This window comes from Morone saxatilis, unplaced genomic scaffold (assembly GCF_004916995.1).
Source record: "Morone saxatilis isolate NCDOM2014 unplaced genomic scaffold, NCSU_SB_2.0 Contig19, whole genome shotgun sequence".
Classification (NCBI taxonomy): Eukaryota; Metazoa; Chordata; class Actinopteri; family Moronidae; genus Morone; species Morone saxatilis.
The window spans coordinates 11,099,236-11,118,584 of record NW_023339751.1 but is presented as its reverse complement, the minus strand read 5'-3'; the positions used below and the strand labels follow the sequence as shown (position 1 = coordinate 11,118,584).

General features: G+C 41.3%; 1 protein-coding gene across 1 annotated transcript; it reads right to left on the bottom strand.

The window, feature by feature from the left end:
- Positions 1-911: 911 nt before the first annotated feature.
- On the bottom strand, positions 912-17,875 carry LOC118329515 (PDZ domain-containing protein 7-like). The gene is made up of 15 exons (XM_035663732.1): positions 17,683-17,875; positions 16,889-17,026; positions 16,574-16,748; positions 15,971-16,147; positions 14,990-15,137; positions 13,236-13,296; positions 12,000-12,527; positions 9,583-9,738; positions 8,349-8,521; positions 7,461-7,552; positions 7,245-7,336; positions 6,990-7,058; positions 5,092-5,763; positions 4,692-4,792; positions 912-1,136 (listed from the first exon to the last, which is right to left on the bottom strand). Exons 1-15 carry the CDS (start codon positions 17,873-17,875, stop codon positions 960-962), a joined length of 2,952 nt encoding a protein of 983 aa, XP_035519625.1. The 3' UTR covers positions 912-959.
- Positions 17,876-19,349: the final 1,474 nt, after the last annotated feature.

Sequence of the window (19,349 nt, the reverse complement as noted above, 5' to 3'; positions counted from 1 at the left end):
CTGCAAAAGTAAGGCACTATGCACACTATATTCCAGTTACCTTGCTGCCATATCTCCTCCACCCTACTTTGATTTAAACTGTGCCACTGGCCTTCATGTCCTGCATTTCTCATCGACATGTTTTTCAAACTCCTCCACATGTCTGCATAAGCTCAGTCCACAGTGTGGTGTAATTAAGCCTCTAAAGTGGCGGATTGGTCCAGAGCACAAGCACTTCTGCCAGAAAAATACAGCACAAAGATACTGAGCAGCAATTTGTAATAATCCCCCCAGACATCCACTAAACCCAAACTATCAGTTTTGACATAATACAGGGGTTTAATCTGGGTATAAATCTATAAATCTCATAACACAGTCTGGGGTAATCTCCCTCTGGCAGGTCTGCAGAGCTGTTGGACTGAGATGTTCCAACTGAAAAGTGCAGACCACTGGCTCCACAATTAGACAGTGCTCAGAGGTCACAGAAAGGTTGCCACGTGTCGAACCGTGGCACAATTTCAACCAAGGAGGAGTTCATGGACCACATAATCTTATCATAAAACACATATTATAAATTACATTATTACTTACTTCTTGTCCAGTTACTGTGCAATGTATGCGTTTAGTAAAATGTCTGCTAAAAACACTAAGAATGTTATAAAAGTTGTAAAGTTGCAACATTTAGTATCTTACATTTAATCGTAGCAAAAGTGATTTATTACAATCTTTATCCCGATAAACAAGCGGCTGTGTCTGTCTTAAAAACCTGTTTCAACATGTTCACCTTTCTCTTTCTCCCACTACTCCCATGTCTTTCATAGGGAAAATCTGTGCATCCAATCATTTCCACCATGACTGGAGATCTATCTGTCCCATATTTCCTCTGGAGTGAATCCTGTAGTTCATTCACTCCCACAAGAGTTTCAGGCTTTTGTGTCCTTTATGCCCGAGCTGCAGTCTGGCTGTGAGGCACACAGAGGTTAGTCAGCAGTCCTCCCCGGGCTGGTGGGGTTGGTAGGAACCTTGGGGACCTTGACCACAAAAACCATTGGGTCTTTGGCCTTGTTGCTGAAAGCACGGCGAATTACGTCTACCGCGTGCTGATGAGTCACTCCCTGCAGACTCTCGCCATCCACGGACAACACCTCGTACCCTGCCTGTGAATGCAAACACAGGTAAAGTGTTTAAGGTAGAGTTTAACATGCAAAACCCTCTGTAAACATAGAATAAGATTAATTATTATTCATAAATAATGATTACATATATATTTGTATCTTTTTTCTTCCTCTCTGTATTTCTTTTTCTGTAGCAATCAACAATAGACAGTTTCTGTAAATCTGCAGTGATTGCGATTCCCTTAGCGGGAACTTGATTTATGCCAGAAATAATTGGGGCTCTCCCTTTAATATATTCACACTGAAGTCTGTCACTAGAGCACATATAAAGTTTCCCCTTCAGCGCAAGGTTGTTCAAAAAAGAACATATACTGAGACAACAACACACACACAGCTGGGACAGTTTGCTCAGTGTTTCCTGCAGGATGCGAGCAGAGAGTGAAAACTTCGGACCCCCGAGGAGAGGAACTTCCTCTGATGTCATCAGCGTTTGCCAAGGATGCACCTGCCTCATGAGCTTAGTCGCTGTGAAGGTTAGCAACACAGACACGCAAGGCCGATGGCCATTGTTATATCTCTACCAATCACGTCTTTTTCCCTTTCCCTTTTCCTTTCCAGTCATTAGATATAAATACATTTTCTCTTTATTCTGTCATGGGCCAAACATATTTGGTTTGTATAGGACAGCGGTTCTCAACCAGGTGATGTCCAGGTGTCCATGAGGGGGTTCCAGGGGGTCTCCAGAAAAATGGGGAATATTTTTATCTCACTTTTATTTCACTGACTAGAATTTCGCCCGATGAGAGAATGTATAAGAATAACTTTTCTGCTATAGGTTTCAAACTCTTCATTGTTAATCTGCCAATGTACAGTATAGACAATTATGGAATAACTAAATCAGATGTGGATCCCTGAGACTAAATATTATCAAATACGGGGGTCCACAGCCTGATGTGTATCAATTTGAAAGTACTTGACACCAAAGAAGTTGAGAACCACTGATGTAGAAGATTAGATCTGCTGCCCTGTGTTTGTTCATACAGCTCACGCAGTTTGGTGTTCACCAATAACCTTACAGCCTTCCGTGAGAACAGTATCAAAAGATTTAGATCCATTTAAGCAAAGAGGAGATTAAAGGTGCTTTTTCATTTTTGAAAAGTAATTTATTTGAATTAAATAGATCACAACCTAATCTGCCCCATCCTCTTTACGGCCATTTATGGAGCGCATTTATGAGGTTTCCTCTTTTTCTATCCAATGGACATCACGATCCAAAAATAACATGGACTGTAAAAATTACTACAGCTTCAGGATCAGCGAATCGTTCATAATGTGGTTTACCAGGCCATTAGAAATGAATCACACTAGATTATTTAGATAAGGTAGAGAAAGGACGTACTGACTCTGTGTATTATGTATCTCTATGAATCTCTACATACACACAAACAATAGAGGTGCATCTCATTATAGATGCTACATTTATTATAAATCTATCAAAAAAACATATTAACTCATTTACTTCTAGTGGTATCCAGCCAAAGTTTAAGCTAGTTTGGTTTTTAGATCTGTCCCTGAATATTTGCTGAAACAATTATGGAAGGGAATTCAATTTTTATTATTTGTGGTGTTCACAGAATTAAAAATGTACATTTAACCAGAGAGTCTGCAGACAGCAGTGCTCTGAGCTTAATGCTAATTTCAGCAGGCTAACATGTTCATGAACTTAGTTTAGCTTGTTAGCATGCTAACATTTGTTAATAAACACAAAAATAAAGTACAGGTTTATGTCATTAGTTTTTATACCAGTTGTATTTCACATATTATAATTTTGACCTGATGATGGCATCAAAGGAAAAGTTAAAGCATCACCAAAGTCATTACAATCCATCAAGGAAGATGTTAAAGTCTGTATCAAATTTCATTTTAATCAATCCAATAGATATTTCATTTAAAGCCACAAATTCCAACCTGCTGGTAGATTGAAAGTCAGTCACCAAAGCCCACACATTAAATAGGTATGTCTTACACAGCCGGTTAAATCCAGGCTCATGACACACTCTTGTCTAGATATCCGCTGATAAAAGCAGGTGGCAGAGTCTGATGAACAGTAAAGTATATGCACACATGGCAAAACACTGACGCACACGAAACAACATTCTTCACTGATTATATGTTATCATAAGTGTGGGTCTAAGGAAACAGGATGCATGTTAACACTGAGCTGAGCCGGTCTCACTTCCCTCTGCAGAGTAGGACGAGATAGCCCTGAGCCAGGGAGCTGATAGGGACGAGCTGCCTCGTTGTGAAGTGAGAGGCATGTGACAGTAGCCATATAGCTGTGTCTGACCTAACTAACCTATATCTTATATATAGCTTGTGGCATATGGGATGACGATGTCAGTATATCGGTTGGTCAGTCCACCACTTTGGTCTTTGGTGAAAGCATTTCTACAACTATTTGATGTATTGCCATGAAATTCGGTTTAGTTGTATATGATCCCCAGAAGATGAATCCTCCTGATTTCGGTGACTTTTCCTCTAGTGCCACCATGTTGTTTCCAGTGAAATGCCGATACAGACATTCATGCTCCCCTCAGGATGAATTATAATAACTTTGATGACCCTCTTTTCATCTAGTTCAGGGGTCTCAAACTCAAATTGGCTTGGGGCCACTGCTGGTATTGCTAGGACTGCCACTTCAGTGTTTCCCATTATTTTGCGCTAAAACATTTTTAAGAATAGAATAGTATACTGATGTTAAGATTTAGCTCAAAGTACTGCTGTGCCTCGGTACAGTCTCACAGACTGTGTGGTTTTTAAACACAGTAAAATACAGTTTTATTCCCCACATTCCTGCTACCTTTGTTGCTGTTATTGATTTTTTGCTTTCTTTCAATTTACATCTTCTTTTTCTTTTATGTTCTTGTTGTTCTTGTGACTGGGTGCACAGCATGTGTTTGTGTGTGTGGTGCTTGTGTGACTGTGAGTGCAGGCATGTGTGTGTAAGCAGGAAGTTCTTAGAATTTCAAAGTCTGAGCAGATACTGGATCTCCTCTATGTTTGACACTCCAATCAGGCCAATTAGACCTGGTAGCAGCTGTCAATTGTTAGAAACCACATGCAAATGAACCCACACAAACACCCCTATTATTGCAGGTATACATTGTTTAAGATGACACTTAACACACACTTCTTTTCAAGTATCTTAAGGCAGGTTTTGTTTAACCGCTACAATTCTGACTCTAGTCGATGTGGTTAACTGTAGTGAATGCGTGTGTGTATCATGTGTGTTTAAGTGAACCAGGCCAAGATCACAGATGACTGTTAAGTTACTGTGCAGTCAATATATTAGCAATACATTAGCAGACCAGCACCTGTGTACCTCATCAATAATGGAGGCGATGGGCTACTTGAGATGGCTCATCTCCTCTCCACTCCTCATTGCACACCTTCAACCTCTCTTATAGCAACAACCACTCATAACCCCAGGACAGATGGTCTGACAGGTACTTACAATACACTTCAACCAAGGACAGACATCTAATCTGCTTTAAAATCACGATGTTATGAAAGAACAAAATTGCCATAACTGCTCACCTTCAGAGCCTCATTTGTAGATGCAGCTCCTCCAGGGAAGATTTTCTCAATCTTTATCATGGGCTGGACTCTAGACTCCATACCTCCAGAGATACTAATACCTGTAAACAAACAGGAACATCATTAAATAATAAAGTGTATTCTAACTAGTCAGCATTTAACTCAATTCAGTTTAGTAGAGTAAGTGATGCCCTGACCTCTGCTGGTGATGTAATAGATATGGGAACACATTAAAATGGACAGCTTAACAACAGTAATTTGGCAGTTTTTATTCTACTCGTAAGCATTCGAGTTCACAGGTTAAGAATAATAACAATTTAACATTTTAAATTCATGAACATACATTTAGTTTAAACTTAAATCAAAGTACAAAATGCATGTGTTTCTGTATTGTACTCACCCAGCGACTGCTTGGCTTTCGAGATGGTGACAGTGTGGATTTCATACTGCTCAGGTGGCAGAGTTGCTCTTCTTTTCACACCATGACCATTTTGTGAATGTCCGTTTACATGCTGACTGCTCCCTCTGCCTGTGGATGGACTCTTCTCTCTCATGGGCTCAAATACATCAGCCAAAGGGGTTCTCCCTCGCCGCTGTGAAGGAACGCGTACGCTGACCTCTGTGTAGCCCTCCTGCCTGCTCAGTCTGCCATCTATGCTGTCAGGACTCGTCTCCCTCCTTGCTCCCCCACGGCCGTTCCTCACAGGCGACCTCCCTCGTTCAGGAGCCCCATCTCCTCGGTCAGACACTGACAACAAGGAGAATTGATCATACTGCAACGCCCCGTTATCTCTTCTGTTTGGGGAGCGATGTGGTTGGCGCCCACATTGGGTGCTGTGTGGGGACTCTATGAGGAAGGAGCTGTGAGTGGGTGAAGGGCTCAGGGAGCGGGAGCGCACAGTGGAGGAGATGTAGTTGTCTATAGGTACATCCAGCAGAGGGGTGAAGGCACGGGACGGAGGTACATGGCCTGACTGTTGGCTGGACAAACGTAATCTCTCCAACTCCTCAATCAACTGATGGTCCCGCAGTGTGTCCTGGACCGGCTGGAGGTGGAACCCACCCTTGTAGTCTGCACAAACAAAAACAAGAAGTTCAGCTTTAACCCTGAAAAAGTAGAAGTTTCTTTCAGTTGTGGAACTTCTGTAGAACTTCTGCATATAAATACAGATTTAGCATTGCGCTCCTATAACACTGTCAGACTCACAACAGACAGAGGGTGATGATTTTACACTACACTACCTAAATAACAAAATATGGATTGTATTTTATTTGAATATTTGACAAGTGAATGTTGGGACAGAGAAGAATAGAAAATAAAAAGCCTAAATTCTCAAGGACAACAGCAATAAAAAAGATCAAAAACATACAATTTCACTGTCAAATGGTGATAACCTGTTGGCACAAATGGATAAAATAAGCATTCTCCTGGCCACTAAAGGTTTTTTGAGATGACACTGTCAGCTTATATTTATTATTTGTTTGCAAAACAAGAATATCTATTTTTATCTACGTTTATCTTCTTTTTGTGAGGCAGAGCACCAAATTAAGTGCAGCAGTAATGTACCTCTTACACTATACAATTTATCATCCCAACAGGACCAACTATAGTATTTGATAAGGTTTAATTCAACAGTGTGTTGAGAGGTTAGGGAGTCAGATATCAAACGGGATAAAAAATGTCCAATTCTGCATCTCTTGCGATACAATGTTGGCTATCTCAGCCCTCCAAAACACTGACAGTGATGCCCAGTCAGCTTCATTCTGCTCTCATAATGCTGACCCTGTGACCCCTAACCAGTGACTTTAGTAAGTGAGATGGCTGCAGTGGGTCTAAAGTGAGACCGTATTGATTGTGTCTCAATGACTCTTGAATGGGGAAAAGGCTAAAAGCATCTGTATTGTTGAAGTGTCACACTGGCCAACCAGTCACGTCTCAGTCCTTTCTGTTGGCCACAGAGATGTAACACAAGCCTCAGCTTCATCGCAGGCGCAGGAAACCTGAGATATTTTGTGCATGGCAATATGTGTGTGCGTGTGGGTGTTTTATATGAGTGTTGGGGTATGTGTGTGTGTGGAATGCCAGGGACGGGATATGGTCTGTGATGTGAGATGAGGCAGGAAATAAGTGAGGCGAGGGAGGAAAAGTACGAGCAGAAGGTTCAAGGAGACAAAAGGTGAGAGGTTTAAGCCCCTTTCGTATCTCATATTCCTCTGGGATTAGAGAAAGGCCAGCAACCAGACAAAAGAAAGAGGTCTGGAAAGAGAAAGGGTGAGAGGAAGATACAGCCTGTGTACCTGGGACTGGGGTGATGAGGTGACGTCGAGGGGTTCCACTGCGAGGGGATCGCAGAGCTGGAGAACGCACTAAGAAGAAATAAACAACTAAAGATATATCACAGATTTTACATACCTTTCTTTGCTTTGTGTATTCTTACCTGCTTTTTCTAACTTCTATAGTTCTTACTCTTTTGTTTCTTTCATGCAAACAGGAAATTGGGCATTAATGTCAAGCTGTATAAATACAAAAATCAGAAAAGTGATTCTGCTTACCAGAGCGACTCTTGAGAATATCGTACGCCTCCAGCTCAAAGGGCATGACCATGCTGTCAAACCGACCCAACTCAGTAGTAGGTACCAACATTCTGCAGAGGATATGATCAGTTAGGTTAACTCACATATATATTAACACATACTTATACGGTATGTATATATAAAAGGAGTGATATACATAGAATATATAATATACATATAGTTTGTGTATCTCACCTTATTTCTCTGAGAAGAAGCAGCTTTTCTGGCCTGTCCAAGATTGCTAAAAGGGGGCGTACTAGGTCCTCAATCACATTGTCGGACAAAAACTGAGGGAAAGGATTACACAAATTAGAGGAGAAGAATAAGAAGCACTTCCAAAGGGGCACTCCGCCAATTTTACACATGAAGTATCTCGGATATCATGGCTTGAGATAGAAAGTCTGCATTACAAGCTGAATGTGTGAAGTTTGACAAAAGTGGGAAATGTAGGATCCACTTTTTCTCAAGCTTGACCCATATTTCAGACTAAATGTCAAGTTATCTGTGCCTCTGCTGCATCAATTTTTACCATTATTTCAAAAATCTGTCTCCTGTGAGCCACCCCAACCTATGGACCAAAGCCAAAATATGCTTATTACATGACAGTACGTTTTAATGATTAGGAGTTAGTTTGTCTTCTGATATGTACATTAACTATTCACTTTTCTAAGAACACGACAACACTCGGCTGTTTTCAGTCTTTGGTGTTTAATTACTGCATTAATAGGTGAGTCATACTGTGCTCTAAGTAGACTCGATATCCTCTGGAGTGGTAGCAAAGGGTCGGCCAAGGAGCTGATCCCCTGAAATTGACCGGTGAGTGTGAGATGGGCCGAGAGAGACAAGGGGATCAAATGATGGCTGATATTTGATCCTAATCATAAATGACAGGCCAAATCCGTCTTTTGTCACAGTCGCTGCCAGACACATCTCTCACTGAAGGAGACACAGCGACACAGGGAACAATACTGCACACTTAAGTCTGTAAGTAGTCTGGCTGATTTTCATTCAGTGGGAGGAAAAACACACAAAGGAGAGTGCCACTGAGGTGTTGGAGATGGTAATTTCAGATCAGGAACTCACCCGCCGACAGTGTCTCATCACAGCAGCCACCTCATCCTGGATGAGCAGTTTCTTTGCCATGTCCTCCACGTGCTGCAGGGTCTCTAGTCGGTGGAGTTGGTTGCTGTCTTTAACCCCAGCACGGGATTCCCTCGGGGAGGTCAAGAGCTGGAAGGGACGACCCCGCTCCTTATCTGAAGAATTAAAGTGAAAACTAAAATAAACAACAACAATATCTGCAAATGGCATGAGGTACTTTTTTCTAATGGAAATAAACCAGTTCAAGATTTTTCTTAGATTATTAATTACCTTAGTATTACCTTAATACTAATGGTGACTAATTTCAATAACATTCTCAAATCTAATGAAATTACCTTACACACACCAGTGAACACTAAACATCTCAGTGGCAGATTTTTTTATTAGTTTGTCTTTATTCCCTGAAGCAACTATATTATTTGCTGCAATGGTTATTTTTGGAGCATGTGCCATGACAGTGCACAGGTTTCTGAGAAGTGTGCAGTAAGTTTGTCATTCACAAGCAACTCCCACATGGACTTAACACCACAAATACTGTTATAGTGGTGAAACATTTGCCAGAAAAGAACATGTTTCCTTACATACTTTGTTTGACAGGAGCTCAGAAAATGAACTCTGTATCTAAAATGTCTAAAAATGTTTCTAAAACAATATCTTAATTATAAATATATAAATAAATAAATAATTATCCTCCAGAACAACTCATCAGAAATGGATGATATTTTAACTGAACAATGTAGCTCTTAACATATAATTAATTATCTCACCTAAAGCACATAACAAACAAAGAATTAGTAGTAGTAGACTTTTGGTTAAACTCTGCTACACATAAGGTTCCACACTTAGTGGTTTTTCATGGTGCATTATGTTCTTAATTTAAGTTTGTACCAAACATCAACAGACCTTCCTTCAATCAATTAGCAATAAGCATGATGAATGAGTGTTTTTAGTGAGGAGGTTCCACAGCTGAATCATCTCACATCTATGTCTGATATTTGGAGGTCCACATCCCATATCACCACTGAACACCTAAGCTAATGTAAACTTATGAACTCCCAGAAATGAGCGAATAGCTCATGAAACAGGATACTGTATTTTACATGGTTCCAGACCTCTGAATCACGGCCCATAGTATCTCCACTTAAGCCACATTTTGCTTGGTGGGATGCTGATTATGTGCCTGAAAAAAAAAATTGTCCTGTGACCACGCCCTCACCTTTGTCAGCATGGTGAGACGGTGACTTGGAGCGACTCTTCTCTTTACGGTCTTTCTTAAATAACAGGTTGACAAAAGTTTTAGATCGCTGCAGGCTGGTTTTACCCTCTGTAGAGCGCTTCTCCTTCTGTTGCCTCTTCTTCTTTTGTCTGTCCTCTAAAGGGGGAAAAAAAGGACAACATAGTATGCAGTCCTTCTGAATTAACATATGGATACACTGCAGATACCAAATGCTGTGAATAGGGGCAAATCTAAAGAAATATTCATAGAGTGGGAAGAGGGTAGCATGGAGACATTAAGTACTACATGCTGATTTAATAATAAACAATCACATATATCAACACTTGCTTGGAAAACCCACCAAATGAAGATATTTTAATTAAAAAACATTACATTATTAGGGCACATTAGAAAAGCACTGAACAGAAATATCTATAGATTGTTTTACTTACAAATCTTCATCAAAACTGTCTTTTGTTCATTGAACGTAAGCCTATAACTTAGTCTTAAATGTGACTGGCTGTGAAATATGAGTGTAACAAATTTTAACAATGTGTGTGTTATGTAAACGATTAAGAACAAGTAATTTAATTAAACAAACTTAACTAAACCTAACTAATCAAGAGCAGGCAGTTACATGCCATATTTGCTACAGATATATCTGCGAGAATAGGACATTCTTCAGCTCTGTGTATGGTGTTGAAAACATAATTCATTAGGCTGCTCCATTTCTTAACTGTAACAGTGGGTGATACACACTCTCCGCTATGAGTACAGACTGTTCATTTCTCTTCCAGTCAGCTCCTCTGTTCACTGCAGTAAATCTGCCACTGTGTAAAGTAACACAGTAATACTGATGAATTGCAGCTACACCAACCTGAGCACACCCCCATCTATTGAGGACACTACAGCGAAGTGCTCCAGCTTACATAACAAATGTCCAATCAGCCCTGGGCTTTGCCCCAAGCCCCCGCCAGGTCCTGGAGGTATGAACGAGCTGGATAAATTGAAAAGGAAAGGCTAATAACTCAACAACCTCGCCAAGGCTTGGATGAATATTTCTCCATATGCTTGTTCTTATTCATTTCTCACTGACGTACAACAAGTGAGAGTAAAGGGCAGTGATTAATCATGAGTCTGCGTTAACTTTGTGCTCTTGGACAAATTCTGTCTGGAGCTTAAATCAGCCATGTGGAGCTTGGATGTTCTTGTTTACTTCCTGGAGTGACAGAGGGATGAGGGGTCATTAAATTGACTGATGCCCTGCAGAAAGATCTCTGGAGGGTGTGAGGGTGGATCTCATTACACAGTGAATGCAGGTACTGTCACAAAAATCTGCTCAAGGCCTGAACCTGACTGTGGCTGCAATACCCACCGGGCTATGATTCTGGAAAAGTTTGTTTCTCAACTGAGATGGATGATAGTGCCACTATAATCAACAACCACAATACAGAGCATAGGCTGACTGATAATGGTCGCTATGAACTTTGGTGATCTTCTGACTTTTCATCTAACGCCATCATCAGGTCAAAATTACTTTGATTTATGACCAAATGCCTTAGAAATGAAGCTGCATTTCCACCACAGGAACTTTCCCCAGGGACCAGGAACCTTTAAAGGTGAAAGGTGGGTGGGGCTTGCAGCGCTGAACATTTCTGATTGGTCGAGTACTCGCAACATTTAATTCCAGCCACCATTTTTAAAAATCTGCAGCAGCATACCAGTTTGTTTTTTGTTCATTGTACTTTGACACTTTAACATAGACTTATAGAAGAAAGCATATGACAGACGGACCAACAACGAAGTCCTGACGTCATTGACCATTTATCATGTGTGTAAAATAACAACCGTCACTTTTTAATATGTCAGCAAACTAATTTGCCTAATCTTTGTTGGACTTTAGACGGGCGTGGAAACGAAAAACAAAAACAGGCTGAAGGAACCCTTTTGTTCCTTGAAAAGTAGTTCCTGGGACTAAAAGGTCCCGATACTTTGGGTGGTCTTTAATGACTTTCCCATCAGCCTCATCTGAGCTAATTTTCCACACCTTTTTTCTCCCAACACCACATGTCAAAAAATCTCTCTAGCAACCTGAAATTTACCTCGCTGTTTACATCATCCTCAAACAAATAAACAAACATTTTCTTTATATTGACCATAACAGCCTCACAGAGCTGCAGAGTCAAATATATAAAAATATGTTTGATAAGGGCCTTGAATTAGCTTTATTGTGATCAAGATATCTCCTCGATATTTTGCAGATTGAAAAAACAAACGTGTTCTCTGTATATAAGCTATATAATGGGAATAACCGTGTTGTACTGTAAATTAATATTACACTTACATTTATAAAGCAACCTTATATTCACAGTTTCACTCCCCTTACAATCCTTGTGACTCCGCAGGTCTCGTCTCACCTGACACAGTGATGTGGCTCTGGGAACGTCTGATTGGCTTCCTTGGTCTGCTCAGGGCCATCAGTGCTTCCGTCTTAGGTGAGTGTTTCGCTACTTCCTGGTCCCCAGATGACAGCGTCCTCGTCCGTCCGTGCCCTCCTTCTGCAGCTCCTCCCATCTGCCTCGGTCCTTCACCTTTACCACGTATGACTGTGTCCTTCAGCAGAACTGTGGCACCTACAGTCCGTCTGGTTTCTGTAGCAACCAGCCTGTCGGGGTACGACCCATTAGGTGAGGGGTGGTCCAGGTAGTTTGGAGGGTGGGGGTCAGTCTGCATGGCGGTGTCAGCAGTTCGCTCGGCGCTGCTTGGACGCCGGGAGCGGTCCTCGGTGGAGATGGCAACGTCTACCATCTCCGAGCCAAAGACAGGAGGGAAAAGAACCTGGGAGAGACCACTGAGGGAGCTGAGGGGGGTGCTTGAGGACAACGAGGAGGCAGAGGAGTTGGAGTCTGAACACTGGGAGGATGGTGCAGGGGCCCCATTAGCCACTGTAAAAAAAACCAGCTCATAATCAGAATGAAGTATGGGGATTAGTGTGTGATTAAAATATCACTGTGCAAGAGCAATACTTTATGAAATTACTATATTTCAGTACAACACACAGAAGCTACTAGGTTACACACTGAATAAGATTTGCATAGGAAGCTTCATTTTCTTATTTTACACAGTCGGCTTTGTTTGGATAAAAACCTGTCTGCCCTCATGTCTTGTTAATCCTCTAAAAAGACAGAACATAACGCAGGAGTTCTTCTGGAGTTCTTCCTTTTTTTTCTAATAAAACTCCAATGACTCAAAATGACTCTACATCTTGACCCAGTTGTCAGGTCGTGCCCTGTTCCAGACGACTGAGCTGCCTTTGAGTACACTGAATTAATCCCTGGCTGTGTTCAGAAGTACTCATATCAAACTGAAAAACAAGGAATTTGAGTCGTGAGAAGAAATTGAATGACAGGGTTTTAGTATAAGCAGTGTTCCACTTTTTGAAATAACATGTGGCTGTGCAAATGGAAATGAGAAAGAAAAAGATATTCATTCAATTCAATACTTTGTTCTCTAATATTTACTTTAGTGCAGGTAATTCCTTTCACACCACTGTTCAAGTCATATTTTTTTTTTTCAAAACTAATCCTAAACACTATCTCTATCTTGTAAAATCAAATTCTGTGATTAACACACTTTTGGAATAGTTAACATACGTTTGTCAAGCCAGCCGTATTCTGCTACCATCTCCTTGTATGCAGGGTATCTCCCAGCTTCCTATTGAAGTGCAAAAACATGAAATATTCAGCAAGAACATAAAAAACAAACACACTACAAATTGCACACACGTCTACACTTGATGCTTATAAAGTAGAATCTCTGTTTCTTTGGCATAGGGGAGTGTAAATGTCTGTCATTAGGATTCATCCTCTGGTCACCATGGACGTCTATACAAAATGTAATGGCCAACTAAGAGACAGACATTTCCACCCAAAACAGGACAAGCAATCATTGGTCAGACACCTACAGGCTGATATCTTCTGCATAGCAACATAGCCTAAAACGTTTTTTTGCCTCTATTATTTCATTTAATATTCATGTTAGTTCATATACTGTATATATACATCACATGTCATTAGAGCTGAAAAGGGTACATGTACATGTTTTGTGGGTGGAAATGGGTATAAAGGGGTACCATGAGGAAAGAAATCAATATGAAGGAGTGCTGAGGTTTACAAAGGTTTGGACACAACTGCCCTAAGCAATGTTTTTTAAAGGAATGAGCCATTTTGCATCAAGAATTTGTGTCCAATAGCCACTCAAGTCTATTTTAAGGGATTGTCTTAACAATACACTACTTAAGAGTCAAAGAGAAGACACTCAAGGTTACTACAATTTACAATTTTCCACAGAAGCCTTGGATGCCCAGGTGTTCAGTAACTTAAATTAACCTTGGCCCCACTATGTGTGACCACAAATGGGTCTAATACAGCACAGAAGGAAGACATAAAATTAGGCTTTCTGTTGATTATAACCTGATCCCTGACTGCCTTTGAATAATGAACGTAGTCCCTGGCTGTTTTTCACACGTGGAACCTGAGATCAGAGGAGTAAAATGAGCACGCAGCAATGTTTGAGCGAGCTGAGTGAGCGCACAAACACACACTCAAACACACTGCACAACACACATATGCCCATTCATACACACAAACATACACACAATTCCTTTATCTAAAAATGACACAGGTTAAGTGGCACGGCCTTGCACACATGCATGTGCACACAGACACACAAGGAATTCAAGGGCTGTACGCCAGCTGACTGTGCTTCCCTCCCGAGAAGAGCTGGTGTTGTTTAACACGCTGTAACATTTATTATTGTGTCACAGCACTTAAAGCACCCAATTAATTGTTATGTGTAAACCTGAGCAAATGGTTAACCCTGCCATACAACACTGCATCACAGGTATGTAGAGGACAAAGTGGGGTTTTTGACTGAAGTGTGTTTTACAATTATCTGCGAGGTTAAATTATTGTTTTTGTCTATGGAATCTGGTGGTGAGTGATAACTATATACATGCTGTTTCTGGTTAAGCAAAAATGATCTTACTCTTTAGGTTAGATAGGTCTATCTCTGCAGGGATCCTTTTCCATACTGTTGTCAGACACAGAATAACAATCTGAGCCTGTGAGTGGCAAAAACAAGCACTTTTAGTGGTCGTACTTTGACCCCAAGGATTAGCTAACGTTAAATGCCCCCTGTAGCAGCCAGTTTCGCAGCTTTTTTCTCATCTAATTTCGTGAATTTGTTTGTTTCGGCCATACCAGAGTCTGGTTGGGTGTGGCGCTCACTCATTTGTTTTGGTATGAGATGATGGTGCTGCAGACATCTAGTCTGAAAGTCATATCCAGCACCTTTAGTATAAAAAAAAAAAACTGTTGAATGGTGCAGCTTTAAATTTGTCTCTCACCCTGATGGTCAACATGACATGGGTGTGGCTCTTCAGGACCTCGACTGCATTGCTATGGGTGATGTCATCAAAGCTGACCCCGTTGGCTGCAAGAATCTGATCACCCATTTTGATGCCATGCTGTTCTGCAAGCCCACCTGGGTCCAACCTAAGGAGAACATGTGTAAGGGCATTCAGACATAAACAAACACACACAGGAGATATAGATGTCTATTCAATCTGAGCTGTTCAAAAGTTTAAGATCATACCTGACTTCTTACGTCAAGTATTTATTTAATTTGTTCTCTACTAAGGATTGGTGTGTAGGATTTATCTAGCGGTGAAGTTGCAGATTGCAACTAACTCAACACAGCTTGCATCTGTATTTGATGACCTGAGAATGACAGTGTGAAGTAAGAAGGAGAAACTAGTGTATAACATGGAAAATACCTCTAATTCTAAGGTAACAAAAACATAAAAATTCCTATATTCAGGTGATTATACACTAATGAAAACATACCTATGAAGTAGACCCTCCTAAAGGTTACACGCTGGATCTTTAATTAGGAAATGTTTATATTACATTTATTGGATGTATTTTTATCTCACTCACATAGTGGTGTATGTTGTGTTAATGTTTGTCTTACACACAGTACAAGCTCATTAAAGCAGCTTCTTAAAAACTTCTGTTGTAATGGCAATACACAAAGTGCCACAGCCTTCTAACTGAAGCCTGGTTGCTTTGATCTAATGCAAAAACAGGAAAAAAAAAGGTAAACTGCAAATGAGATTACGATGTGATGTGGAAAGATTATGTTCTCATTTGCTCCCCCCTATCCTCTTTCTTGCTCAAGGACACCCCTCCAGAGGGTGGGCTGAACCTGGGCTGTACCGCATGCACACAAAGCACCAAAATAAATGTTTTTCCTCTAATGATGTTGGCATCTTCAGGTGTAAAACAAGCGTTAGCCAAATGAGTTTCAAACCACACTTGGTTCATACTTAGAAACATAAATTCCCAGTCCGAACTCTTTGCCTCCTCTGATGTTGAAGCCCAGACAGTAGTCATCTGAGGTGGTGAAAAGATGTACGATCCTGCGGAGAGCGCTGTCTGAACTGGACTCTGACGGTGTGCGGCCGCTCTCCTCCACCACCATCCGCCGGTGAATCAGATCCACCCTACACACACACAAACACACACACATATGCAAAAGAGGACATACATGTGCACATGAAAACATTCACAAACAGTGTTTTCCATTTTCTCCTGAGCGCTGTCAGTATCGGTTAATCAAATAGCCATAAAGGTCACAGCTGTAATCCATCCACTGCTGCCACATGAAACCAAGATACAGTATATCCCAAAAGAAAGATAACAAGTGTGAGCTACAGTCAAGTGACAATACTTTACAAAACAAGAGCCATGCAAAGGTCAGTGGTGGTATTAACAAGGTTGTAGTGTGCACAGTGTATACAGTCACACTTACTGTTTGGTACAGTTGTTGAATAAACTACGTAGTGTAAATATTTAATTGTAGATTACATGTAGGATATCATTTTTGGCAGCCTTATTCACATTGACACAACCTCTACTCTGAGTCTCACCATGTGGTCTTCTCCTTTGAGTAGCGGATGCCGGGGATCTTGCCCACTCGTCTTACCACCATCCTCAGCCTGTTGTTGCCTGTCAGGACCTTCACAGCGCTGCTCATGGTGATGCTCTCCATGCTGACCCCGTTCACCTCCATCAGCTTATCGCCCACAGTGAGCCCAGCCTGCTCTGCAGACACAGGTGGAACTCAGCATGATACACAAGAGTAAATGTCACATGGAAACCACATGACCAGATGTAAGCACGCTGGTAAATAAGCTTGCAATCACAGTGAGAAACACACACACACACACACACTTCTTCCTAACCTGCAGAGCTGTCGTCCTCCACCTTGCTGACAAATACACCGAGTCCATGTTCAGAGCCCCCACGGACACTGAAACCCAGACGCCCATCTGGACTCTTATCTACTGTCAGTGTGTGAATGTCTTCACTCTCATCCCCTCCTGCAAACACACAAAACACACTGTCATGTACCCATAAAGCTCTGCACAGTCTCACAGCCAATTATTGACAAGGATTGTGGCACGAGAGAATAAGGTTTAAAATTCTTGATGAACAATAGAAGTTGTTATCTGCAGATCCATTTTCTCAATTACTGTGGGGTGAAAAGTACTGTAACATCAGTATGGTGGCAAATACGTTGCACTAATATTTAACACCTGTAGATTATTATGATTTTATTGTTCCTTCTTTGCTTTTGAATGAGTCACTACACTGAGTCACTGAGATATTCATACCTGTGTGGTATTTACTTATTATTTACATTATCGATCTGCCAACTATTTTCTCAGTTAATTGATAAATTGTTTTATGTGTATGTGTATATGTGTAGTTTCCAGAGCCAAAAGAGATGTCCTTGAATCGTTTGTTTGGTCCGATCGACAAGGTATTCAGTTTACTATAATAACTATAATAATAAGACAGCCAGCAAATATTTCCATCTTAAGAACCAGAACCAATACATTTTTCTGATACTACTAATAAATAACCTCTAAACTCTGATCCAAACTTAGACTTATAACTGACTGAGGGACTGCTGCCCCTGGCACTGTGCCTGTTACCATGGCAATAGAGGACTGTCATCATGTGCCGGACTCACCATCAAAAGGTGTGTTGATGAGAATGACCCTGCCCATTGGTGAGGAGGACCTGCCTCTGTGGCGGTGCTGTTTCTTCAGCATGTAGCGTGTGGTGCTGTGGGAACCCCCGGTCTGGCCTCCATTGTTGAAGTGGGGGTGCCCCCCTCCATTTGTCATCTCCCTCCAGCCAGAGGTGAGAGTGGAGTGAGCCATGCTATGTCTCTGGCAAATCTTCCCTTAGTCATCCAGACAGGAGGATATCTGGGGTCTGCTGTCAGGATGGAAGAGGTGCAACCTGGGATTTGGGGAAAAGTGGTGAGAACCTGGAGTTTTTTGCACCTGCTGGTCCAGAGTGGATGATAAAACACGGGAGAAACTTACAAAGCTGTCGGTAAAATGCCCGATCTTCACTGAAACCAATTTCAGACCATAAATAAAGCCTAATAAAAGAATCCAAGATCCATATGAGAAAATGTAACATAGAAAAACTCAAAGTTAACACACTTGAATGAACAAACTATATCTCATTTTAAAAAAAGAAGGCAAAAAATAGCGCTCCATGATTGAACTGCGGACTCCTACTTTTCTTGGTAGATTAAAGAAGTTGGTTTAATCCACTCGTTTCGTTTGCAGTCCCTGAATTCATCTCCATAGAGCCCACGGTGCCTGTTTCCCCCTGCTTAAGCTGAGACGCTGCCGGCCTGTCTGCGGAGAAGTCAGCAGTGCATGGTGATTCCCCTCGGGTCATGTTTAATTAAATGGATATCTGTTGTGAGAATATGCAGTGATGAGTAATGTGGGCTCAGAAGTTGCAGGTGGAATAAAAAAAAAACCTCTTTTTTATTTCAACACAGTTGATACTGTTATATTCAGAAACTTGAATATAAATAAAAATAAAAATAACTAATTGTGAACGTCACCAGTGGGTTTTTCTGTTAATCAGCACCTTGGACAGCGACTAAGAGATAGTACACATAAACAGGTTGGCCTAGTTAATTATCTCTTAATTGTTATTATCAATCCATTTATTCACGTTAACTAACCGAACTTCTGGACTACTTGCTGACAGTGTCCCGATCGGTGTCGTTAGACTTTAACACGTTCTGAACTTGCAACCTTGAACAGGTGAAACGTTACAACACGCCTGTGAAACAATTGCAACGTGATGGCACTGCGTTTAACACAGTGAACTAAAGTGTGACAGCGTTACCTGCCCGTGTCCATGTTGTGCCGGACGAGCTCCTCTCACTGGTCCGTCTCCCTGACGCATTACCGGACACATCCGGAGTATTAGTGCCACCTCATTTGTTCTCCAGGTGACCATTATTGTCTTAGGAGGTCTAAGCCTTTTACATAAGCCCCTGCAGCTGTGCAGCCATTAGCGCTGGACTAGTTATGATTAAGTACACTAATTGCACTACAGTAAAACTGACTCAAGTCTTCTCTCGTGTCAGTCTCCTCCTCCTCTTTGTCCTCGGGTGAACCTTGTTATAAATGTGTTAATTAAGCCCATATTTGTCTGTCAAACTTTCAGAGAGGCGCCTGTGGAAGAGTCGATCTGCCTGACTGCCCCCGCCGTGCCCGTGAGATGGCTAAACAACCCCACCCGGTGGTCAGCTGTGTGACACCACAACCTCTCTGCTGATTAGACTTAATCTCCAGGGAATTCATTGGTCTCATATTAATA

Bases quoted from the DNA above. Each gene is read 5' to 3' on its own strand.
- LOC118329515 (XM_035663732.1), bottom strand. From the start codon at position 17,875: ATGGCTCACTCCACTCTCACCTCTGGCTGGAGGGAGATGACAAATGGA. The intron at 13,297-14,989 runs GTGAGAGACAAA...GCACTTCAATAG, and splicing joins ATGTCATGTTGACCATCAGG to GAAGCTGGGAGATACCCTGC. The intron at 7,553-8,348 runs GTGAGTTCCTGA...CCTTTCCCTCAG, and splicing joins TGATGAGACACTGTCGGCGG to TTTTTGTCCGACAATGTGAT.